Below are 27,012 nucleotides of genomic sequence, written 5' to 3'. Positions count from 1 at the left end.
ATGCCAGTATTATGACAACTTAGAATGACAAATACCTTGTACAACCCAAATCCATACTCCTTCTACTATATGAGGAATTACACTTTGCTCATGACACTTTGCTACAAAAGCAGGGACAAAAATGATACAGCCCCAAGGCTGAGGGCGCTCACAAACCAGCAGACAGATGGACAATGCGATATGATGAGAGGTAAGCACAGGGAACTGTGGGCGCCCCAAAGAGGAGAACCTAACGCTTGGAGTTATCACACGTTTTAAAGAATGATAAGAGATAGCCAAGAGGGACCTATCCCAGGCAAGAAGAACGGAGGGCAGGAGTGAATGAGGGAGGGAGGAAACAGAAAAGCCCAAGAGAGAAACGCAGGAACAAGTTTTATGTCTTGTTAATATTCCAGAGTTAGAGGGAAGCCAGTGAAAATTTTGAAGCAGGCCAGGAGTGTGATCAGATTTGCCCTTCACAAAGCCCCCTGGCTGTGTGGAGAAAAAGCACTGGCAACCCACTACAATAACCCAGAGGGTTTGGATTTAAGGGACTGAACTAAGGCCACAGCAGAGGGTCTGACCAGGGGAGGATGAACTTGAGAGATACCAGGAGGGAAGACTCCATGGGCCTATATCACTTGTTTGAAAGTACAGGGGAAGGAAATGGAGAAGGAGTCAGGAATGACTTGCAGGCTCACAGCAGGGGCAGTCAGGTGATTGAGATACCATTTCTCAGGGAAACTAGGGACTCAGGGGAGAGAAGATGAGGCAGGAAGGGAAAGACCATTCTCAGCAGGTCTTTCTGTGGAGATATGAACTTCAAATTTCAAAGTAGTGCCTGAAATTTTAATTAACCTTCTCTAAATCCATACGGCGAAGACAAAGTTCAGGGACTTCTGGGTGGGTCAAATCTAAGTAATTTCTTACAAAACTGTAAAGAGCACAGGATTCAAAGGTAACCCGATCACTACCATTTCTGCATGTGTGTCTGGAAAATATATAGGTATATGTCTGTAATTTGCAGAGACTATCTCTGGGCTTTTTAATCGGTTGCCTCATGAAGGGACACTGAATGGCTGGGGCAGAGGAGGCACTTTAAAAATTATGTACCCTTTACATGACTATCTAATCAAAACAAACAAACAAAAGTAACTTAAATAAAACAGCCAATTTCTTCCCCATCCGCAGATATGAAAAGGCAGTTCTACTTAAAACAGCAAACATTTATTAAGAACAACTTAACAATGCCCGGCACTGCCACTGTGGTCTGGTACCGCAGTCGAGTGAAGGCACCAGGTCCAGGGCTTACTTGGGTTGACCAGGTTCTTGGCTGCAACAGACAGGAAGCAGAGCCTGTCCTTGGTTTCTTTTCCCAGGCTGGAATGAAATGTTTCTTTTCCAGCTGTCTTTTCTTCCTCTACTTCCAGCTGAATCCATGCCAACAAGAGCCCCCTTCTGCCTGAGCAACCATGACAGCACCCTGGCAACTTAGATGACAACAGAGGTCTGGGAGCTGGGGTCTTTAGTGGGGAGGTGGTGGGGGGGAATGCCAGCAGAAAAACACTTTTCAGGGTTTCTCCAAAGTAAGAGAGAAAACCAAACCAGCCTCCTCTCCTTTTAGAATCAGAGACACATGAGAGGGTTGTAAAGACAAACCACCTTCCTTACCCAAATGGCAGCAAGGGATGGAGGGCAAGAGGAGCCACAGGAAGCTGGCGCCTTTCTGGAAAAAGACAATCTTGCCTTAGTCCACAAAAAATGTGGGCACAGAACCTCAGAGTCCTGGAACCCTATCCCATATCTCCACCATCACACTGCCTGTAATTTAACTAGAATGTGAGCTCCTGGGCGGATGGACTGTGTCTCTCTATCTCAGCATCCTTGGTACACAGTAGGTGCTCAGTGAGGGATGGTCGGCTGGATAAACACACTCTTGGGGAATAAATCCAACCTTGTTTGTACAGAGAAGGAAACTAAGGCCCAGGAGGTTCAGGCACACAATAAGTGCTCAGTAAACCCCCACTGAACCAAAGCCTGCTGGAGGGGTGGGCCTAGGACCAAAAACCAGGTCTCCAGTCCTTTTCCACAGGCCCTACTGGGGCTGGGAAAGAATGGATGAGCAGGAGCAGTGAGCTCTACCAGGGACGAGGAGAAAAGTGCAGGGGCAATTGTTTTCCTAAGGACCAACCCCCTCAAACTCCAAGCCTTTGCAAACAGACCCTGCCTCCCTGGCCATAGGGGTGGAGCAGGCTTGTGACGCAAGCTGCGCTGCAGAACAGCCCCTCCCCCATAAGTGATTGGTCTAGTCATGAGCACATGACCCAAGCAGCCAATCAGATTCCTTCTCCAAAATCTGCCAGGAGATTCCAGAGGAGAGAAATGGGGGTAGAAGGAGGTAGTAATTCTTTTACCCCCAGGATCCAAAGCTATAAGCCAGAGCAGCCTGTGGCCATGGCCCAGACTCACGGGAAGTCAGTCAGTAAATCAATAAATCAGCAGAAAGAGATCAGCTCCACCCTGCCCTTTCCCACAGTCATGGGTCAACAAGTCCCCCTTCACCTGCAACTAAAACCAAACTGGCCAATTCAGGAAATTAGGTAAAAGAGAAAAATAGCAGGGGAGAGAATCTGGAGCAGGGATTCTCAACCTGGGTTCCAGAATCCCTAACATGACATGCAACATTTCCTGTGTACTGTATGTGTAGTTTTCTGAAGCACTTACTGGATTTTCAAAAGGATCCATGACCCCCAACGAGTTAAAAATGAGGGAGCTAGAGCAAAAGGTAACAGATATTCCCAAAGCCAGAACCTCCTGGATCTATCAGGAGTTCTTGATTGGTCCACCAAGTTCTGCAGGTCAACTTCCTTACTATTTCCATCTCCCAACCCGGCTGCCCCGAATTTCCTCCATGCCTTTACCACTGCAACAGCCTCTGCACAGATCTTACTGACTCTAGAAAGATAACAACAGAATTGACATTTTCTTATAGCTATCCTCTGCCCTCAGCAACTTTTTGTGTGTGTGTGTGAACTGGGTTACCCCAAGTTTTCAGTAGCGTAACCATACATCCTGGTTTTCCGGGACAGTCCCAGTTTATATCTGCTGTACCAGAGTAGATATGGGGAGATGCATACAGGGAAGGTTCTGAGGCTCTCAGAACAAAAGGAAAGTGAAGCTGAAGTGCATCTCAAGAGGACAGGGCCATTCCCTCCCCTACATGCACCCTGCCAGCCACCTAGGTCAGGGGGATAAGGTGGGAGTTTGGCTAAGGTCCTGTTTCCTGCCTCTTATTTCTACACTCATTCTCCCTGAGAAGCTAGGTGGTCAGCAATCCCCACCTCCTCTCCCATAACCATTTGTCACCCCTCTCAATTCTGGCAGACCCGGATCAAGGCTGGAACATGAAAGGCAACTTCAGACTCTCCCTCCTTAAGGGCTCAAAAAGCCTCTCTACCCACACACAGATCATTGGCCTAAGCCGCAGCTTCTAGCTCCACAGCACACCGAGAGAAGGCCCCTCCCAGCAGCTGGAGCAATGAGGACCCAAGAGCAAGAGGACTGTGTCCAGGGTAGGGTCCTGTGGGGTTAGCTGGGTGTGTGTTCTTGGGGGCAAGGGGACTGTGTTGGGTGCTTGCTCACTAGGCTGTGGACTGGGGTGTGTGAGCTGGGGAAAGGAGGGGGAGGGGAGTGTGTGATAGGGTTAGGGGTTGCCCCCTCTGGTCCCTTCTCCACTTGTCACCAGTGGTCTTTCTTTTTTTTGTTTTCTTTTAAACTTATTTATTTATTTTTTCACTGCGTTGGGTCTTCATTGCTGTGCACAGGCTTTTCTCTAGTTGCAGCGAGTGGAGGCTACTCTTTGTTAAGGTGCGTGGGCTTCTCACTGCAGTGGCTTCTCTTGTTGCAGAGCACAGGCTCTAGGCGCATGGGCTTCAGTAGTTGTGGCTCATGGGCTCTAGAGCGCAGGCTCAGTAGTTGTGGCGCACGGGCTTAGTTGTTCCGCGGCATGTGGAATCTTCCCGGACCAGGGCTCAAACTCAAGAACTCCTGATAGACCCGTCATTTGAATGAATGAGGGGGAAGCGATGTCTACAGTCTGGTCAGTCACTCTGCCTCAGCCAGCGGTTTTCAAGGATCTCTGGGCTTAAGGAAAATGTTTTAGAGGTTCTTCAAACAACCAAACATTTTCTACCAAGCCAGAAGGGTTTAAACTGCCCAAGGACCTGCCATCATTGCTTCTCCACAAGAGTTTATTTGAACCATGTCTAGCTGCTAAAAAAGTTTGAAAACTACCTCAATGGACTAAAAACCCCCAACAACAGCCTGAGATCCTGAAAACTTTGGGAGAGAGCTCTAATGAGATTTTTATCCTTGCCAGATCTCCACAGGTCTACCTCCAGGGTCAATGCGAGAGGAAAGAAGGAATTTGTTCCTGGCTCCAACCTCCTGAGAATATAATACAAAGAATGATAGCCTCTCTATTTCTGTTCTTTGCAAAGCTTCTGAACAGATGTGCTAATAATGGCCGAGAAGGCCCCTTCCTTATACCCCGCCCCGCCGCACTCCAATACCTTTTATTATTTTGTGATTCAAGTCAAATATCACTGCAGTTATCTTCTTGGGGCTAGCCAAATTCTAATGCTGGAATGAAATTCATTTCTATCAACAACTGCTTCAAACAACTGGGCCACAATCAGGTAATCCTGAGGTACCATAATGTAGGAATCAGGCAGACCTGGGTCCATATGCTGGCTCTATTGTTTACAATCTGGGTGAGCCTTAAGTTCCTCATTTATAAAATGGTTGGGACTTCCCAGGCAGTCCAGTGGTTAAGACTCCAAGAGTCCACTGCAGGGGGCGCAGGTGTGATCCCTGGTTGGGGAAGTAAGACCCTGCATGCCGCCTGGTGCGGCCAAAAAATTTTTTTTTAATAATTAAATAAAATGGTAGTAAGACAATATCCTGGCATGAACTACCATGCCTATCACCTGAGAGAGGCTCAGCAAACATTAACTGAATCAGAATTTATATGAGGGAAACAAAAAATCCCATTTCAGAAAGTACCATAACAGTCACTCCTAAAAGGCTTTTCCCAAGACTTATTAAGTGGCTGACCTTGGGCAAATCACTTAACCTCTCTGAGGCTCACAATCCGTATGTGTAAAATAACATCTGCATCTCACGGGGCAATAAGGCAGCACATGTAAGATACTTGTGTCGCACAATACATAATAGTGGATGCTCAATAAATCTTCATTCCTTTCCTCTTCAAACTGGACAGAGTAGAAACTGAGACTCAGAAAGCTAAGTAACTTCCCCAAAATTGCAATTAGAAAGTAATGGAGCCTGAATTCAAACCCAGTTTGTCTGACTCCAGAGCCCTAATTATTACTCCTCCCATTTTACAGATGAGGACACACGCTCAGAGAGGACAAATAGCTTCTCTTAACGGCAGGCAACAAAGTTAAGCACCTTTCTGCTCAATGGTTAATCCTGTCCCCCCAAAATTCAAAGAGTAAAAACAAATCAGGCACAACAATGTGAATGTACTTAATGCCACAAAATAGTACACTTACAAATGGTTTAAATGGGGACATCCCTGGTGGCACAGTGGTTAAGAATCTGCCTGCCAATGCAGGAGACATGGGTTCGATCCCTGGTCCGGGAAGATCCCACATGCCGCGGAGCAACTAAGCCCGTACGCCACAACTACTGAGCCTGCGTTCTAGAGCCCGCGAACCACAACTACTGAGCCCGCGTGCCACAACTACTGAAGCCCGCGTGCCTAGAGCCCACGCTCCGCAATGAGAGAAGCCACCGCAATGAGAAGCCCATGCACTGCAGTGAAGAGGAGCCCCCGCTCGCCGCAACCAGAGAAAGCCCGTGCACAGCAACGAAGACCCAACACAGCCATAAATAAATAAAATTTTTTAAAATGGTTTAAATGGTAAATTTTATGTTATATATAATTTACCACCAAAAAACCCCCAGATGGGTTCATAAGCTTGCTATCTGGTCTTCCCTCTTGAACACTGTAGCTTATAACCATATACGCAAGTGAGAATAATAAAACTGGAGGACTAACTCCAAAGTGCACAGAATTAGCAGAAACTGAAAATCACCTCTATTCCCTTAAACAATACACAACAGTGCTAGACTATATTCTGATTATTTAGAAAAGAATGTAAAGAAAGGAATGTCAAAAAGCAGGCTTCCTATCAAGGAAAGCAATATGTACCTCAAGTGACCCCAAGTAGTCAATTAGAAAACAAAAGGGAGGATAAACACCAAAGATTCTCCAGCCAATTAATATCCTTAATCATGGCCACAGCAGCCCCCAAGCCCCCTTGCTGTGGGGCTCCCAGGCCCTCCCCTCAGATGACTGGCCACCTTCCCTGCCTCTCCACTCTTCCGCATCTGCCTTGGCACTTTGGTTCTCCTGCTCCAAATGTGGGGAACCATGCAATGCACGGGCCACTCGGTTCACTGCCTCACCACCACTCTCTCCCAGCCAAGCTTCCTTCCAAATCCTGCTGAGCACTCAATCCTCCAGAACATCTTTGTAGTGCACCAGATATGAGACCTGGTTCTGGTTCCAGCTCTGGTCAAATCAGTTTTAGTTTCTCCATCTGTAAAATGAGGGTGGGGAACAGACCCAGATGATCTAAGTCTCTTATGTTTCCAAGATAGAGTAACTCATCAGATTCTGAACAAAGTTCAGCCAGACTAAGGCATCTGCCCCTCTTTCTTTCCTAGCTACTATTTACACATGGACCAAGATATAGCTCTGTCATGTTCAGATGTCCTGGCATGTTATCTCTTCATGATGACCTTGTCTCAGGTATTGGTCTTCACTACTTCAGGAGACTCTTTAAAGAAAGAAATCACCTTGTGTCTACTTTGGAATGGCCTTCTCCCCTCCTACCAACCAGAGCCATATGCCTTTATTAGTAACTAAAACAAAACAAAAACTTGTTTCTCACACATGAAAAAAGATCAAAAAAGTCCGTCTTGGGTCTGTTTTCACTTGAGACAGAAAATTTCTGTTTTAACTATTCAACCAAGGGGGGCAGAGAAATTCAGGCCAAAATGAACTCACAGAAGACTTTGTAGCCTTATAAGTCTTAAAACCCAAGAGAGGGGCTTCCCTGGTGGCACAATGGTTAAGAATCTGCCTGCCAATGCAGGGGACACGGGTTCAAGCCCTGGTCTGGGAAGATCGCACATGCCGCGGAGCAACTAAGCCCATGAGGCACAACTACTGAGCGTGCGCATCTAGAGCCTGTGGTCCGCAACAAGAGAAGCCACGACAATGAGATGCCCGCGCACCGCGATGAAGAGTAATCCCAGCTCTCCGCAACTAGAGAAAGCCTGTGCACAGAAACGAAAACCCAACACAGCCAAAAATTAATTAATTAATTATTTTTTTTTAAAAAAACAAAAAAACCCAAGAGAGAAGGGAGGTCAGCTCCTAAGAGCCTGGGGGCCAAAGAAGTGGAGCAGGGAGTGCCTCTTGGTTTTGCTTTCCTCCACACTGCTGAGCTCTCCCCTGCTTCCCAGCAGAGAAGGCAATGCTGAGCAAACCCCATAGATGTGGATTTTCAGCTGGGCCTGCACCTCTCCAAGTTCCCAGCATAGCCTGAGAATGCAAACAACTGGCTGAGAAGAGACTGAAAGTCGATAATCTGGCCCCTTTCCTGTATTTCTAGATAGTGAGGGAAGTGGGGAAAACTGTGTCTACATAGATACACACATCCTCTCCTCTCCCAGCAAGAGGCAGCCTCTCTCCTCCAAGCTGCCTCTCACAGCCCTTCTCTTTCTCCCTTGGATTCTAGTCATAATCCCTGACGGGTTGTGAGCCAAGACAGGCCAACACTTACCCGTTTCTGTACTCCCAGCACAGAAACCTGCACTACTAGGTGTTTAGGAAACATACGTTGAATGAGTAACAGAAAGAAAATATAATGGCCTCTGAGATTCTTAAAGAGGCCAGAGTAGACAAATACCACTCTCTTCTCAAGTCCTGAGATACTATAAAAATCAAGACTGCTAGAGAGCTGGAAGTGTCCAATATCTTGATCTGGGCGGTGGTTACGTTTGTAAAAATTCACGAAGCTGTCTAGTTAAGATGTGTCTGCTTTACCATAAACAAGTTATACCTCAATAACTTGAAAAGAAAAAATCAGGAAGCACCAAAACTTGCTATTTATATGCCAACTCTTTCCTAGATCTCTTTATAGACTTCCTAGCCCTCCAGAGTCCTGTAAAATGGGCCAGAAGTAGGAATCATTCAGACCCCTTGCAAAGGAGGATCCTGCGAGGCAGAGAAAGACAGCCTGGTTACACAGTGTCAGGAATGCAGCAACAAAAAGGCCCTGAGGTTTGGATCCTCCAGGCAGCCCACAAAACCACCAACAGCCAGTTATAACTCAAAAGAAAACAACCCTCTAAAATAGTAGCTGTCTACTCCATCTCTCCTGTCAGCCGTCTTTCTTTCACAGCAACTTTAATTTTATTTTCAAAACCATCCTGGCAGGGCTGGGAACATGCCACCACAGCATTTGTTGAGAAGCAGTGAGGCACAACTCACTGGAATGAGGCGATAGGAGCTATGGGTTCCAGTCCCAGGTTGGCTTTCATGAGCTGTGTCACTTTTAATAGGTCACCAACCTATCTGGGCCTGGGATTTCCCTCTGTACACAGGACAGATGAGCTCTAAAGTTGTGTGATTTTCCAGAACTGTTTAGGAGACAGGAATGTAGTGTGAAAGTTAATAAAAGGGACAGAACTGTTTTAATGGGCACTAGTAGACACTTGAAGTTTTAAAGGCCTTAATTTAGAACCAGGTGGGTAAATGTCTTACATATCCCTAAGAGACTTAGCCACTCATGGTGGTGCCAGATTTACACTAAGCACAGGAGGCCTTTGCAGAGAAGGCCATGGCTCTCCCTAAGACTACAACTACATCTACAACTGCTCGGCAGACAGACTCTCAACCACTGTGCCACCAGGGAAGCCCCTAAAGAGCAGATTTAATTAAAATGACTCAAGTCAGGCCAGCCCTTAGTAGCTGGCTCCTTTCTCCACTCCCCTCACACAGGAGACAAATCCCCTGTGTCCCCAAAGGTGGGTCAGTGAGGAAGTCAAGTCCTACCACAAGGAAGCACCCCCAGTATGCTTAACTGGTCAGTGCTGAGTTTTTGTCCAGCGGGGCTTGAACCTGCTCAGCCCCAGCAGAAATCTGTGTCTCTGATTTGCCAAAAGGCTGGCAGTCTAGTCAGAGGCAGGCTACTGATCCAAATGAGGAGATGCCCTCTGGCATCTGTACTGTTCGCCTGGGTGGAGGTTCAGGGGAGCAGCTAAAAACCATTATTCAGCTCCAGCCTCTGAGCCAGGGAATCAAAATGGAAGATGTCCAGCACCTTCTACAAAATAGTCTGTGGCTTCCCCGACTTTTACAATGAGCAGCAATGTACCCAAAGTGTTAACAGACAAAATGAACGCTGAGCTACTCCATCTTTTTACACAGCAAAACTGCTTGGAGCAACACCTGGTTCTCTGGCGGATCACTGTAATATGGTACTTGTTGACTCAGAGAATGTTAGAGCAGGAAGGAATCTTAGCATTCTTTTAATCTGTCCTTCTCGTTTTATTGTTGAGAAAACAAATGCCCAGAGTTGGGCAGGCACTTGCCCAAAGATACCAGTGGACAGAGTCAGAACTAGGACCAGGCTGCTGCTGTAAGTCCTAGGGCTCTGTTCAACCAACCTGCATGCAGGGAGCACCCAGGGAACAGGCAAGATTAACAGGAGGCCAGGAGCTCAGGAAACAGGGAGGAAAAAGGAGTTAGTTCTCAGATTCTTGTGACTAGGATAGGAGAGTCCAGGCTAAACCTGAAACGTATGGCCTCAGAAACAAGAGGTCCTTGTCATCAGCAAAGAGAGTAACTAGTTCTCTCTTGGCTCAAAGATAAACAAAGGAAAGATTAAATAACCACAAAAATCACAACTAATTGAGTGAGCCAGCCAGGCAGCTGAGGGTGAAATGCCCAGTATGAGGCAGCAAAGGACCTTATGAGGCTGGGTCAAGCTGGTTTAGGTAGGAAATATTTATTTGCCTGCTTACCTTTGGCATGTAATCTGAGATACTCTCAGAGTGGAAAAAAGTTGCTATTCTGCCTCTACCCAGCTGTCCAGGATGTGCTGGCCTTCGGAAAAAGCAGAAGGGGAACCAGGAAGAAGTAATGAGAAAAAGGGTGGTGAGCCATGTGTCTTCCCTTATAAGGGAAAAGCCCCTAAACCTACCTCATTCCTTCAAGTAATAATGGGTAGAAAGCCTACCAATGGGAAACCTCACCGGGTGCTGCAGAAAGATGGCTGCTGGTCCCCAGCACACTGCTCTCTAGACAGAATGTGTCTATCTGGTATGTGCCTCACTAAATTCAGCCTAACACAGATTCCTCAGCTTGGCATGCAATGCCTCAGGGAGGCCACAGCTTACCTTTCCAACTCTTCTCTGCCTGAGCCACCACTGCCCCGCTCCCACACCCCATAATGCTCCCACCCCTCCCATATATACACAGTGTACGCTAATCTCAGTACCTTGGCTCCCACAATCCCCTCCGCCTGGAATGACCTTGACCCCCTCCTCTGTCCCAAATCCCATTCATCTGTGCCCCATTCAACTGTGTCCTATAAAATCCCTTCACATGGAGTCTTTCACAGCAGGCACTCAAAATGTTGGCTACACTGGGCGGGACTTAATCTAACAACCCTTTTCCTTTTCCACCATCATCGGACAGAAACAAAGAGCTCCATCCTGGGATGCCAACTAGAGTCCCAGCTCCTAAACCTGAGAGTAGCTGGCTCTCTTTCAGGGACTATTTGTGTAGCCTGGCCTCTCTGCCTCTTATCTCTGAAATAAGAGTAATAGTTCTTGTCAGAAGAGAAGCTGAGTGCCTTGAGATGAGAGGCTTTGGAAACACAGATTCTCAAGTTCAAGGCCATTATTTTAAACTCCCCTTAGACCCATGAACCATTTACCAACTAATGCTAGGAACTTAAAGCTTGTTTCCAGCCAAATGCCTCTTCTTGTATCACAAATGCCCCAGTGTACAGCTGTTCAGAGAGCTACAGCGAGGACTCTGAGTAGCCTGTTGGCTTTTTATTTCCACAGAGTGTGGAGACTTCCATCTCAAGTGTGGCGATAGTTCATGGTTTCAAGAAAAGCCTGGAGTTTTAGGCCTGTTGTTCTCTCAAATCTCATGGTATAATTCATCAACTGGTTCCCAGTCTATGATTGTGAGTCCATGGGGTTCACAGTTATCACTCCACTGCTCTGTGAATACGCCGACCCAGCACCGCCTGCACTAAATGATGAATATATTGCATAATAACAAAAACAACTGCCACTTGACCACGTACTACTGTTCATGTCAGACACAGTCCTAGGACGAAGACACAAAATAGTGGGTATTCAGTAAATACTGGTTGAATGGAATAATGTACCTCTCAATTAATGGGTATTAAAAGCGCAACTATTACCACATGATTGTACCAAATATTTTTTGGATCTAGATAAGGGTCCTCCAACCTGAGAAGACTGAGGCCCTCTGGGATGATGAAAGAAGTCTTGGGTGGGAAGGATTCAGGTGTGGACACTATTACTAGTTACACTCCCAGAAGGCAGAGCCAGGATGCCCTGAGCTATCTCTAGACCTTGGTTTCCTCAGCAGAACAACAGAAAGGTAGGATTAAAAGCACTCTAACAGGAAATGCAAATGAAACTACAATGAGGCACTACCTCACACTCCTCAGAATGACCATCATTAAAAAAACCTACAAATAACAAATGCTGGAGAGGGTGTGGAGAAAAGGGAACGCTCCTACACCGTTGGTGGGAATGTAAATCAGTGCATCCAAGATGGAGAACAGTATGGAGGCTCCTCAAAAAACTAAAAATAGAGTTACCATATAATTCAGCAATCCCACTCCTGGGCATATATTCAGACAAAACTATAATTCAAAAAGATACAATATACAGACTACTATATATAAAATAGATAACTAATAAGGACCTACTGTATAGCACAGGGAACTCTACTCAATACTCTGTAATGGCCTATATGGGAAAAGAATCTAAAAAAGAGTGGATAAAAAAATAAAAATAAAAAAATAAAAATAAAAGAGTGGATATATGTATATGTATAACTGATTCACTTTGCTATACACCTGAAACTAACACAACATGGTAAATCAACTATATTTCAATAAAAATTAAGGAAAAAAAAAGAGACACACGCACCCCTATGTTCACAGAGGCATTATTTACAATAGGCAAGACATGGAAACAACCTAAATGTCCATTGACAGATAAATGGATAAAGAACATGTGAGATACACACACACACACACACACACACACACACACAATGGAATACTACTCAGCCATAAAAAAAGAATGAAATAATGCCATTTGCAGCAACATGGATAGACCGAGAGATTATCAGGTCAGGGATTAGTAGATGCAAACTACTATACAGAGAATGGAAAAACAACAAGGTCCTACTGTATAGCACAGGGAACTACAGGCAATATCCTGTGATAAACCATAATGGAAAAGAATATGAAAAAGTTCACTTTGCTGTACAGCAGAAATTAACACAACATTGTAAATCAACTATACTACAATAAAATAAATTAAAAAACAAAAATTAAAAAAGCACTCTAACAGGTCCTCCCAGCTCTGCTCTTTAAGATCCCTTACCCTTAGGCCAGCCTCTGAAGCTCTACAGCTGTACCTGTGTGGCTTCACCAACCCTAGAATAGTGGTCCTCAACCCTAGGAGCTTTTGGCCCCCAGGGGACATTCAGCAGTATTTGGAGACATTTTTGGTTATCACAACTGGGAGATCAGGGGGTGCTATGGACATCTAGTGAGTAGAGGCCAAGGGTGCTGCTAACCATCCTGCAATGCACAGGACAGCTCCCCACCACAAAGAATTATCCAACCCAAAATGTCAACAGTACCGAGGTTGAGAAACACTGCTCTAGAGACCACTGAGAAAAGGAACTTACTGCTGTAAAAGAAAGGCTGGGGAATGCACAATGCCGATGTTGTAGCAGACTGTGAATGAATGAATACAGTGAGTAAGGGCTCTCAAACCATTCCAGACACGTATGAACAGTCTCCTCTCCATCTTCTCTCTGGCACTAGTGCCACTGTGTATAAGATGATTCAGTCACTCTAAGAACCTAAAACCTTATCCTCCTCCACCGACCCATAGCCATTACTGACACACGGCCTTTTGAGATTGAGCATAAATAAGAGGGAGCCAGAATGGTGCACGATGTGGCAGGAAAGCACTAGACTTGGAGCCTAATGAAGGCTAGCTTTGGCTCAGGCCCTAGGGAAACCACTTAATTGCTTTGAGCCTTAGGTTCCTCCTCGGCAAAGTGGGTTAAAATCACTTTGCCCCATCTGCCTTTTAAAGCTTCTCTGAGTTTCAAAATAAGATCATGGATGTGAAAGTGTTTTGGAAGCCACAGAACCCAGCACAAATGTGAAGTACTCTCCTGCAGAATAACAGGTGCTCATACTCTGGAGGGAATATTTTGAAATTAATTTCCAATAACAAGATTTTGTCCACTGGTTAGTTATAAGCATTGCAGGTTATGGAGTCCTGGCCCTATGGAACACCAAAGATACTAGAGACCACCATGATGCAGCCCACCTCAGGTTGCCCAAGGTTCCTGGGTCAGCCCAGTGACTCAAGTAATCTGAACCTCAGCTTTCTCATCTCTAAAATGGGGGATGGGGGGAATAACACCACTTAATACATGAGGTTGTTGAAAAGATCAAACGTGATCAAGTTTGTAAAGTGCATGGCATTTCCCAAAGATGGGGTGGAATATTTTCATTTTCTGAAGATTTTTGTCCTGAAAAAAATTTTTTTGCTTCAAAATACTTTTTTAGAATGATGAAAATAACTTAAGAAAAGGTGTTTTCTACAATGCTATTTGTCCTTTACACCTCCAAAATTACCTCTAAAATCGAAGCATAAGAAGGGTTGTCAGGAGCTTTCCTGGTCCAGTGGTTAGGACTCCACACTTCCACTGCAGGGGCACGTGTTCGATCTCTGGTTGGGAACTAAGATCCCGAATGCCTCGTGATGAGGCCAGAAAAAAGAAAAAGAAGGGTGGTCAGCAGTCACCAGCCCTTCGGCCCTGCCTCCTAAGAGCAACAAGCTGAATGCCAGGCTGATACCAGCTCCCTCCTTGGCTATGGCCACAGAGGGCTATCAGCACCCACTACAACTCAAAACCCAAATCTAAGCAATCTGCAACCACTTACTGCCCTTGTGCAAGATTCTAAAAAGGAGAAAATGCTCTGGAGGGGTGAAAGCAACTGATCCAGCTGATGGAAAATTAAGAAACTAGTCTAATGAATTCTGGGGACACAGAGCTGATCAAACTCCTCACCCAAATGGGGAGCCTTTCAGGTGCCCTCATCTGAGTAGCAACTCCTCTTCAAACCTCTGCAGAGAACAGCAGCCGGGCTACACACGTGCACAAGTCTTGTGTTTGCTTTTACAACTATCAGGTCTTATACATATTACAAGTCTTACACAGATTACAAACAAAGAACTTACAGTTCCTGCTTTAGCAGACAGTAAAGAACCCACTCCTCAGGTTTATTAGTTCCTACTTCCTTTTGTTAGAAGTAAGACAACTGTAAAGCAATTTGTAATAATAATCAGAATAAGCTGCCCTTTAAATTTAATATTCTAAAGCTAATTATTTTATGCCTAAACTAAGTTAAACATTTATCCATTCTTATGTGCCCACCAAAGGGGCTTCTGATTCAAATAAAGTACTTTTTAAAAGTACTGCATATATCCCCATGTTCCTGGTTTTCCTTTCTCAAAACTCTTCCTATTAATTCAAAATTTCAAGCACTCACACATTTTGAGTTCCCTACTGCTTTAACATTCTACTACTCTCCAAAATAACTATTTAACAAAACACAGATTCAAGTAACACACACAGAGCTGTTTTGACTCCCTCCACTGCATATCCTATTCTCTGAAGTCTGAATATGCTTCTAGAACAGATCATACTGTACCTTGATTGTATCTGTTTACTTGTCTGTCACTCTAGCTAGATTATGAGCACCTCAGAGGCAATGACCTGTCTCCACCTGCATGTCTCCAGTAAACTAGGACAGTATCTGGCACACAGCTCAACTTAATATATATTTATCAAATGGGTGCATGAAGGAAGCCAAAGTTCCTAGCAACCCTCTTTTAAAATGGACCATCTGAAATGAAAAATGAAATGCAAATGTCTATTGGGATCTCAACGTCAGAGTCCCGAAACAGTGTACAATATCCAAATTCGTTTCAAAACCCCTTCCCTCAAATACACTCTACTCTTTACTCAACACAGCTAGAAGAGAGTAAAAGTTCTTCTGCAACTTCCAGTTATAACTCTAGAGCTGAGGTGGTGCCTGTACCAAACATGAAGTGCTCGCACCCAAACCCCACCTCTCCCCACCCTGTCGCTGCCGACTCCTTTAAGGTCACATTGTCATCCCCGTCCCTAAACTGGGGCAAATCTCCCCAACTCAAATCTCCACCAAGCTACATTTAGGGTGTTCTTGCGGTTGGCACTAATGGCCAATTTTGGACTTTAATTACTGCTGTCCGAGGTTTATCCCCCCACCAGGAGTTGGGCCTCCAGGAAGCAGGACTACAAGGCAGGGCCTCACACTTCAGCAGAAAACCCTGACTGGATGAATGTCTGAACTCCTGCTTTGGGACTCACAGAGCCTCATGGCTCTGAGCAAACTCAACTGCCTTGATTGTTCAACAGGAGAAAACTTTCCTCAGCAGGTTGTGCTGTGCCTCAAGCTGTAGGCCAAGCGTCCTAAGCAACCTGGTGCTTGATGCTGGGTGTTTTGTTTTGTTTTGTTTTGTTTGGTTGGTTTTGAGGGTGAAAAGGAGATGACAGAGCTCTTTGCTGGGTTTTAACCCAATTAGGAATCCTGCTCAAAAATTCACTATCACCTTAAAATCCAGAAAAATATCATTTTACAGAATCAAATAGGGCAAGTTTGATGATGAAATTTCCTGTTTCACCATCCCACCTCACTCCCTCTCCCCTAGCTGAGAAACTCCTTGCATTTTCTAGCTTTACTTTATCCATAAAGAAACACTCCTGAAAGAAACACTTTACCCAGGATGGTTCTAAGACTCCAGTCAGAAAATGTAGGGGCTGTTTAGTCATGATAACTTTTTTCTGTGAGAGAGCCACAGATCTGTCCAACAGTAGGATCCATTGCGCCAGGCTGTGGTCCTTTTCACTGCCTGGAAATCCACATGGCATCTCAGATGGCTCCTAACACAGAACAGGCACTCAGAGAACATCTGTTCCTCCTGATGCAGAAAACTAGTGGATCAAAACAGTATCAATGCCGTATAAACAGAACAGGAAACAGTCACAAAGCCACTGAACCAAGAAATCAGAACTCACTGAAAAATAATTTCTGGTGGAAAAAGATATGACGTTAAAAATTCACTTCCTAGCCCACTCCAGGTGGAGTTATCTCCTCACCTGGGGTCCTTATGGCACTCTACACAAGCTCACTGGGTGAAAATTCTTTCTTCACCACCCCACCAGGCAGTGGTGCTCCCTGAGGATGGGAACTACCCCTAACTTATCACCAGAGTTGTTGGTACCTGACAACCAGTGGGTCCTCATGACCGACAGCTTTACTGAATGCATGTCAATTATCTAGATGGCTGGCTCCTTTCATGAAGAAGGCTGCTACCCCATCAGAGGGCACGTGTTCACATTCTTTTCCTTTTCCTTTTTTAAAAAATATTTATTTATTTATTTGGTTGCATCAGGTCTTAGTTGTGGCAGGTGGACTCCTTAGTTGCGGCTCCCTGGCTCCTTAGTTGCAGCACGTGGGCTCCTTAGTAGCGGCATGCGAACTCTTAGTTGCAGCATGCACACTCTTAGTTGCAGCATGCACGTGGAATCTAGTTCCCTGACCAGGGATCGAACCCTGGCCCCCTGCATTGGGAGCATGGAGTCTTAACCACTGCACCACCAGGGAAGTCCCTCAAGTTCTTTTTCAAGGGAAGGAAGGCAGACTTCCACTGAATTCTCCAACCATTCTGTGGCCTCATCAGATTACTGAAGGTATTTGGGAATAGGCTGAGCTGGATAAGAGTTCAATCTTTGAGCCGCAAAATGAGTGAGCCAATTAGCCAGGCAGACAGCATCCCTGAATGTCCAGGAAAGAAAGAATACTGGCATGGACATATGAAAAATGCCCAACATTCTCATGTAGCCCCTACAGTAACTATAGAGAGGTGTTTCTTTAATGTGCATACAAACCACCTAGAGATCTCATAAAAATGCAGGTTCTGCTTCAGTAAGTCTGGGTGGGGCTTGAGAGTCTGCATTTCTAACAACTTCACAATGTTCCCACAGACCACACTTTGAGTAGCAAAGTTTTGTTGTTATTGCTGTTGGTTTTAACTTTTTAAAATTGAAGTATAATTAATTTATACTGCTGTGCTGCTTTTTGTTCTTTTAATTGAAGTATAATTGACCTACAACACTATATTAGCTCCAGGTGCATATACAGTGATTCAATATTTCTATATGTTACAAAATGATCACCATGATAAGCCTAGTTATCATCTGTCACTACACAAAGTTATTACAATATTACTGACTATATTCCCCATGCGGTACATTTCCACTGACTCATTTATTTTTATAACTAAAAGTTTGTACCTCTTAATCTCCCTCACCTATTTCACTCATGCCTCCCACACCCCTGCCCTCTGGCAACCACCTGTTTGTTCTCTGTATGAGCAGCAAAGTTGTATAGTAAATAGTGTATCCTGTTTTTGCAGCTGAAGAAGCTGATGCTCAGAGACAGGAGGAGACTTCCACTAGCAAGCAGAGGTAGAATATGAACTCAGGTCTTCTGATCCCAAACCCAGAGACTTTTCTACCACACCATTCCACTAATCTTTTCAGCTAAACATCCAGGACCATGAAGATGTGTAGCTTTCCCACATCCCTCAAATAAGCCCTCCAGCCAGCTTTGCCATGTAAGGAAGAGGGAGGAGGGAAAACTAGAAATAGAAGCTATGGGAGAATCAAGCCAGCCAGATGTTCTTGTTAAGAACTTAAATCATTCAATCCTTCAGCTAAGACTCCTTAAGAAGGACCAAAGAAACTTTAGGCACTCCTAGATGCTCATTCCTTCACTAATGAAAGGCCACAGGGAAGTGTAATTGTTTAAAAAACAAACAAACAAAAAAAACAACTGTGTCAGTGATATGGGAATTATCAGGGCCATACAGCACACAGAACCAAATTAATTCCTAACAAACGGCTAGTCCTGTGTGTGCTGGGCTGTGCCGCTCAGACCTCAGCTGGCATATTCAGAGCGGTCAGCTTTGCCCACTCCACACCTTAAGAGCAAAACTGATGAACAGGAGCCCACCCAGAGGAGGGTAACAAGGAAAGAACAGAAACACCAGGCAAGGAACCATCAATGGAACACAGAAGACCTGTTGAGACGTAAGCCCCATTTTCCTTGATCTGTCTTCCCAAAGGGGGATTAGACCTGTTCTCTGTGGCCCCAAGAGGCAGAATTAGCAACCTGTTTTCCCAGTGAAGAAAACAGTTCACCACTGTCTAGTGTCAGAGCTGGGATCTGCCCGTAAACCTTCTAACTCCAGATCCCACATTCTTTCCTCCAGCCCAAACTGCTTCCCTACAGAGGTGCCACCCCAACCTGTACCAGAGGTAGGCACTACAGGAAGACAGATCTCAGTTCCAAATAAGAAAGGTGATTTCAAAGTCAGAGCTGTCCAAGGACAGACTATGCTGTAGCGTGGGAGGATAGAGCACATAATACAAATCCTATCAGCAGGGAGGTTCAATCAGAGGTTAATAACTTGGCAGGAATACTGCAAAGGGAATTTGGGCACTGGATGGGTGACTGGGTGAGATGAACCTGCCACCCCTCAGAGATGAATTAATCTCTTCCTGCTGTATTTTCCTCTAACCCTTCATTTGTACATAGTTTGCCTTTCATCAGTGACTTGTACATGTGTGTGTCATCTTCACTGAACTGTAAACCCTTGTAGTGTCTTATCCGTCTTTATATCCCTTATTGTGCCTGAGACTATACCTGGGAAACCAAGGAAACATTTACGTGCCTCCTCTGTGCCGGGCACTCGGGTACGCATCCTGTACACATCACCTTATTCCGTAGCCTCACAAGAACCCTAAGAAGTATTGCTATTACTCCCTTTTTATAGATGGGGAAACAGACTCAGAGGATAACTGCCAAGGTATTGCTGGTGAGTGGTGAAGCTGGCACTCAAACTGGGAATCTTCTGCTTACACCATCATGCTGCCTTCCTCCTAGAAGGAACTAAACAAACGTCTAGCTGACTTAAGCCAAACACCTTAAAAACAGGCCAGTACTATATCCAGCTAGGTCTGTTGTTGTTTTCTGTTGCTATGCTCAAATTTTCCTTCTAATTATAACCATCCATTCTCAAAGTGACCAATATAAAGTTGTTGTTTTTGGATATCCTCTCTCTCACTTTTTCAAAGACAGTGGCAGAGCAAGAGGACCAAGTTTTCACAAACCTTGCCTACCCAAAGGAATCCCTCAAGGCCCTAAGAACTCCACCCCCTCCTCCCAGTAGGCCCTAGCTCCATCTCAGGGCTCTGGACCACTGTAAACAAATCAGGTCCTGGATTTCTGCCCCAGAGGTATATGGCTCACACACATCTTCACAGGCTCTTCTACAGAACCTCATTCTCCACACTCAAACCCAACTCAGGGCAACTCAGAACTTCCCTCAGCAAAACAGTCTAGCTCAAAGGTCCTCAGAATTAGCTAAACTTCCAAACAAAATCTATCCTGAATTTCAAATCACATTAGAAACCTGCTGGCAGGCACTTAAAAATATTTAATCTTTCTGCCAAATGGGGCAAAAAAAGATTTTGTAATTTGAATCAGAGGCGCCAGCATGTTTGGACAGCCAACGCATAGGCTTCTCTGACACTCCATCTGTCTTCAGAAGTAAACCAAAGCCAATCTGGCCAACCACCTCTTTAAACAAGAAACTTAAGCATCACCAAGGGAAATCCTCATTGCTCAGTTCCCTGGGTGGGTTTCGGGTTTTCCATCCCTGGGCCTCTGGGATAGGAGATCCTGCTGGCACATGTACCATTAAGATGCTGTGCTTTGCAACCTGACACCTTGATTGCAGAGAACCAAAAAGCCACATTCACTATAAATTTAACTTATTAAGAGGTCTTCCCATGTGTTAACATTTTAGAGCAACTTTATTAAACATCAGAGAGCCACCCCAGCTCCAGCAATAAGCAGGACTTAATGAAGATATATTTCCCATCAGCGTCTGGCCTCTCTGCACCCATCAGACATTTTCAACTGAACCTAAATTAACCTGTAAATGAACTGATTTGCATCCCGAAACCCAACAGAAATATACCAGTGTAGGGTGAGATATCCAATCTCCATTTCCCAATCTCACATAATTCTCCTGTTAAACTAAAATATGATCCTTTCTACAACGTGGTTTCATCTTTATTAAAATGGGAAAACAGGGAAATCTGAACCACCTAGGGTAGAAATTTCATAACTAGTTACAATGCCTTAAGAAGAAAATAATCTTTGATATATAATCATCTTAAGGAGAACACCAACGGGGCACTGTTTGGAAAGGTACCAAAAATGACCTAAGCTGGGGAGATTTTCGTCAGTTCATCTATACTGCAATCCTGGTTCCCATCTAGTTCTCAGTGAAAGAACTTTTCCACTTGACCAAAGAGGTTTTTTTTTTTTTTTTAACATCTTTATTGGGGTATAATTGCTTTACAATGGTGTGTTAGTTTCTGCTTTATAACAAAGTGAATCAGCTATACATATACATATGCTCCCATGTGTCTTCCCTCTTGCGTCTCCCTCCCTCCCACTCTCCCCATCCCACCCCTCCAGGCTGTCCCAAAGCCCCGAGCTAAAATCCCTGTGCCTTGCGGCTGCTTCCCCCTAGCTATCTACCTTACTACGTTTGTTAGTGTGTATATGTCCATGACTCTCTCTCGCCCTGTCAAAACTCACCCTTCCCCCTCCCCATATCCTCAAGTCCGTTCTCCAGTAGGTCTGCGCCTCTATTCCTGTCTTATCCCTAGGTTCTTCATGACATTTTTTTCCTTTAAATTCCATATATATGTGTTAGCATACGGTATTTGTCTTTTTCTTTCTGACTTACTTCACTCTGTATGACAGACTCTAGGTCTATCCATCTCATTACAAATAACTCAATTTCATTTCTTTTTAAGGCTGAGTAATATTCCATTGTGTATATGTGCCACCATCAAAAAATCTAGAAACAATAAATGCTGGAGAGGGTGTGGAGAAAAGGGGACACTCTTGCACTGCTGGTGGGAATGTGAATTGGTTCAGCCACTATGGAGAACAGTATGGAGGTTCCTTAAAAAACTACAAATAGAATTACCATATGACCCAGCAATCCCACTACTGGGCATATACCCTGAGAAAACCAAAATTCAAAAAGAGTCATGTACCAATATGTTCATTGCAGCTCTATTTACAGTAGCCCGGAGATGGAAAGAACCTAAGCACCCATCATCGGACGAATGGATAAAGAAGATGTGACCAAAGAGGTTTGATCTACAATAACTTTATCAGAAAAGGAAAAAAATATACTTAATATCCACAATGTGCCACACTCTTTCATATACTGAATATTATCTTAGTTAATCCTCACCACAGTCATGTGAGATGAATATTATTTCCACTTGATAGTAAAGGAAAAATGACAATATTTAAGTGCCTTGGATGGCAGGGCCTGTGTCTGGTTTCCCTATATTCCCAGCAGTAAGTTCCCGGCACTGAGCATGGGACCTAGGACACAGTTTAAGAGGCTGCCACATGCTTAAGAATGAATACATCACTAAAGGAAACAAAAAGAAATTTGGGAGAAATATGCAATTCAAATTTTGCTCTAGGCCCCTAACCGAAACCACCGCCTGGGACACACCTGCCTGATGCAAATAATCTACTTGAGCAGCAGAGGTTTGTTTCAAAGGACAATTTATCATCTTTCCAACATCTACGTCACAAAAATAGCATCCACATTTGGCTACACACTTCACAGGGCAGGACCTAGTCCTGTCTCACTTCTTTTTCCCCCCGACTCAGCACCACACCTTGCACAGGTGGGTGTTTAATGATCTGAGTGATGACAACGGTCATGATGATGCCTTCAGCCATCATGGGAGTAAACAAAACACAAGATGCCCACAGCCACCAGAAGAACTGGTCTGAGTCAAGTTACATCCTCTCTCCAGCCTCATTTTCCTCTCCGGACAATGTGAATAACAGAACATACCCCCAAGACTGTCTGCAATCATTTAATAAATAGTTACTAAGCATTAGCTACATGGCAGCACCGTGCTAGATAAAGGGGACACGGCAATGAACATGACTATCACATCCTGCCCCATGGAGCTCAAAGTCTCGGTGGATATCATGAGACTCATAAGAAAAAAGGAGTTTTACAAACTTCAAAGGACTCACAATCATGAAGAATTGCTCCTCCTCTGTGTTTCTGAAGTTGGTTAATGGCATCACCATCCACCCATTGTCCAAGCTGTAAACTTGGGAATTGTCTTCAATTCCTCTCTCTCCTTCACCTTGCCCACAGTTCTGACCAATCACCAACCTTCTTCTGATTCTCCTTCCGAAAAGTCTCTGATATGTATTACTTCTCATCTAGTTTTCCATGCTTCTACTCTAGGCCCTTTGTTCCCACCTGAAGAGTCTCCTTGCAATAATGATAATGGCAACCGTTTATTGAACACTTACCATATGGAAGGCATTCTACAAAGAGCTTTGCATGCATAACATAATTTAATCTAATAAGGTAGATACTAGTACCCCTATTTACAGAGGAGGAATCTGAGGTACAGAGTAACCTGCCCAAGACACACAGCTAGTGACAAAGCTACAGCTCAAGTGCATTGTCCATGAGATTCTACCCATATCCCTTACTGGATTCCTGCCTCCAGTCCCTTCTTGGTCAGCGGACACTCCTTCCTTTATTGCTACTGCTGCAGTGCTCTTTCAGAAATCCAAGCTGGTCTGTTCTGCTTTAAGACAGCCAGTGCTCCTCACCATCTCCAGGTCAAAGTCTAAAGGCTACAGGTCACTCCCCAGTGTTAACCATCTGCTGTCCTGCCCCACCGACTCCCACCAGGAGATGCTCTCACTCAGGGCTCCCCAAACTCCTTGCTGACCCACTTCACATCTCCCTCCTCAGCCAAGCCGCCTTTGCCCTTTCCCCTCCAAACAAGAATATTCTCCTCTGCAGCCTGAGCCCCATGTACACACTCATGTTTCAGCACTGACTGGTATGTGTCCTTCCCTCTCTTCCTCCTCCCTCCTCCTCCTTCCCCTCCTCGTCTTCCCTCTCTCTCTCACACAAACTCAAAAAACAAAACAAAACAAACATAAAAACCCACATACACACACTTCCAATCCTGAGCCCCTGGAGGGCAGACACAGTGTATTTTCATCTCTGATCCCCCAAGTCCCAGCACAGTTCAAGTCAATCAGTAACTAAATGAATGGTATGTTGTGGTGTTAACACCTCTGAGCACTATCCCTACAAGCAAATAAGTGTCCCCAGAGGACACTAAAAAGAAGGGCAGTAGCTCCTGTCCTCTCAAGCAAACTCAAGAAGACAGACTGCCTTCCAAAAAGTTATTACAACTAGCTGAGATTGGTCCTCCACAGTCTGCTGGCAGCCTCTCTCCAAGCCTCTTGAAAGCCAATTCAATCACCTCTAAAACGGCAGAAACAAAACTGCTCCAGACCAAAAGACCACAGGAGAATTGCTCTCTCAGTTTGGAGATGATGTAAACTGATGCCCTCCTCCACCCGGCAATGGGCAAAGCATTCCCCAAATGCAGCCTGGTCAAAACACTGACTCTAAATTACCTCTGTGAACAACAGAGGATCCTGACTGAGGGAGAGTCATCAAAGAAAAATGCCAGAGACAGCAAAATCTAACCCTGCTCTCCATCTCCAGAGCTACAACTGGACTCCAGGCCACAAATGCACGGCTGCCTCTGTCCTCACTGGTCTCCCAGCTCCCATTCTCACCCCCCACAGGTCTACTTTCCAAAGAGAGGCCAGATGGCGTTTTTTAAAACTATGTGAATGATAAGAACACGCATAACACCCTCCAACAGCTTTCCATCCACTTGGAATAAAATCTAAACTCTTTACCAGGAAGTTCAAACTCCACCCCACACCCACTTATTTTATACCACTCTCCTCTTCAATCACTACATTCTAGAAACACAGGTCTTCTGTTTCTTAAAAGAGGCCAACCTCCGGGCGTTTTTCTATGCTGCCTGCTTGCCTGGAAGGCTTCTCCCCTAGATTTCTACAGAGCTGGTAAGTTCTCAAGGTTCACTTCAAACTTGACCTTTTCAAAGAGGACTTCCCAGACCACCCTATCTAAAGTGACACCCCCTCCCACCCCATCACTCCCCATCCAATTTTTTTTAGCACTTTTCAACACTAGACAAAATTTTCTTCATTTATTCCCTGTCTTCTCCCTCATTAGGGTAGAAGCTGTACTTTGTTCACCCTGTAAATACAGTACATGCAGTAAGCCCCCAAAAAGAATGTCCAGAGTATCCACTGACTGTCAGCAAAGGAGGATCCTCAGGATGGGTTATTTTGTTCTTCTGTTAAAATGAAGAAAACATCTATTTAACCCCTACTGTATACTGGGCACTGTAAATCCTTATCTTCCTTTCAGAGGTAAATTCACTAGTTCAAGGTAACACAGCTAGTGACTTGCAGACTTCTGAGTTAAATACTTGTTTGTAAAGCTCCTAAACCCCTCTCACCTTTCCTCCTTCTCGGGGTGGGGGGGGGCGGGGGGGGGTTGTTACGCTGTGGCTCACTCTCATATTGCCATAACAAAGAGAAAAATCAAATATTCCTAAACTGCTTTACAGTTACTAAAGCGTTTTCACATTCACCTCACTTAAGAAGAATACAAAGCACTTGCCCAGAAAGCCATACAACAGTAAGTAAAGTGCCTCAGAGTTCAATATCCCTGCCCTGAACCACAGTGGGGACTCGGGGAGGAGTCGGGGCCAAAGGAGGAATGGAATCCTTATTTCTGGTACACACAGACTGGGAAGCGGTGAGTCACCGGGTGAAGGTTTGGCTACGTGAAACTCTGATAAGGCAACAAGAAGTGAATCACAGGGCTGGAAGGCACTTTAGGCCTCATGGAGGCCAAAGCCCGGCTGACGGATGGGGAAAATGAGGCTCAAGAAGAAAAGGAACTTGCTCAAGTTCACTCAGCAAGTGAATAGAGCCCGAACCAGGGGGTCTCCTCTCCCCCAGTCCCCTTTTCTCTCCATCCAGGCGGCTTCTTAAGAATTCTGAGTCAGGGGGATGGGGAGAGACCAAGGACTGCTCATGCACTCCACAGAGGGGTCGGGAGAGGGTAGGGGTGGGACCAGGAAGTACACAAGTGTTAGGATGGAGGGCAGAAATGAGCCAAGGAGGCGGCGGCAGTATCTGGGAAGGTGGGTGAGGGCAAGCCAGAGGAAGGAGGAAAAGGCGGAAGAGAAACGAATAGAGTGAGGGCGGAGGAAGAAGTGCTGTGAAATTAGAGACGAAAGGGCCTGGCCGAATGGGGAGAGCCTGAGACGAGACGGCTGGAATAGCAGTCTGACGATGGAGGAGTCTAGGGCTCCAGGAGACACTGAAGGGAGTCAGACGGGGAGGGGTCCCGTACCGGGAAAGGCAAGGAAGGGAGTCTGACGGGATAAGAGTTCCAGAATCTGAGGAAACACTGGGGCAAGTCTCACGAAGGTGGAGTCCGGGTCAGAGGAGTCTGAGGGGGCCGGGCCGACTCACCGCGCTTGTTTTTGGTGCCGTGCTTCTTGGCGGCTGTCAGCTCCTGCTCGATCTTCTTCTCCAGGAATTCCTGCTTCTTACTTAGCATCTCCTCCGTGTCCCGAAGCCTCTGGATGGCCTCCTGGGGGGTCGGGCCGCCCTTGCCGGCCTTACCCCCTCCAGCCCCGAACAGCTTCCCGAACACCGACATGGTTGCTGCTGGTCGCGCCGGCCTGCGCCGCCCGCTCCGGCTCGGCTCGGCTTCGGCGCCCTCTCCCCGCTCCCCGCCCCGCCGCTCCCTGCCACCGCAGGCCTCTCCGCCACCTCCGCCCAGCAGCTGGGCCCGGCCGCGCTACCTACCACAGGCCCCCACGCCCGGCCCGGCCGGCGTCAAGGAAACACGCCACTGACTACAACTCCCGGTGGGCAACGCGCCGGCCGTCCCTCAAATCTAACAGAGGGTGGCGCGCTGCATGCCGGGAGGCTATAGTCTTCCTGCTTAAAGCTCTCGGCGGCGCGCTTTTAGGTCTACCTAGGGTCAAAGGGCGAGATCGCATGCTGGGAAATGTAGTCTCCTTGGAACCCGTTCTGTAGCGGTAGAAGAACAGGAAGAGAAGTAAGAATATTTTATAAAACAGTAATTAACGTTATGCACATTCTATGAGCCAGGCATTGTGGAAAATGCTTTACATGCATTATCACATTTAATTCTCACAAGACTGTGAGAGATAATACTGTTACTATTTTTGTAGGTGAGTAAGCAAGACTCAGAAATTGAGTGACTGACTACCTTAATAGCCTTCGCATATGCTGTTTCTCTACCTGCAATGCCTGTCTACTCCGTATTCACCTAACACGTTCTTCGAAACCTAGTTGAGGCTAACAGCAAAGCTAGAGTGCAAAGGTTCAAAACCCACTTTGAATACTTACTTGGGCAGTTACTTCCTCTATTCTGAGCTTCCCTTTCCAAAACTGTAAACTGGAGATAGCAACAGGACCACCTCCAACC

The 27,012-nt window shown here is 45.5% G+C and overlaps 1 protein-coding gene across 1 annotated transcript in view; it reads right to left on the bottom strand.

Moving 5' to 3' along the window:
* CHMP4B (charged multivesicular body protein 4B) overlaps positions 1 to 26,367 on the bottom strand; it is a 46,506-nt gene extending 20,139 nt beyond the window's left edge. The window contains exon 1 of the mRNA XM_024743069.1: positions 26,025 to 26,367. Coding sequence (XP_024598837.1) covers positions 26,025 to 26,214 — 190 coding nt within the window. The 5' untranslated portion in view covers positions 26,215 to 26,367. The remainder of the gene's footprint in view (positions 1 to 26,024) is intronic.
* Positions 26,368 to 27,012: the final 645 nt, after the last annotated feature.

The sequence above is a fragment of the Neophocaena asiaeorientalis genome, unplaced genomic scaffold (assembly GCF_003031525.2).
Source record: "Neophocaena asiaeorientalis asiaeorientalis breed wild unplaced genomic scaffold, Neophocaena_asiaeorientalis_V1.1 scaffold82, whole genome shotgun sequence".
NCBI classification, from domain to species: domain Eukaryota; kingdom Metazoa; phylum Chordata; class Mammalia; order Artiodactyla; family Phocoenidae; genus Neophocaena; species Neophocaena asiaeorientalis.
The sequence above is the reverse complement of the archived record's forward strand: the minus strand, read 5'-3'. Positions and strand labels throughout refer to the sequence as shown.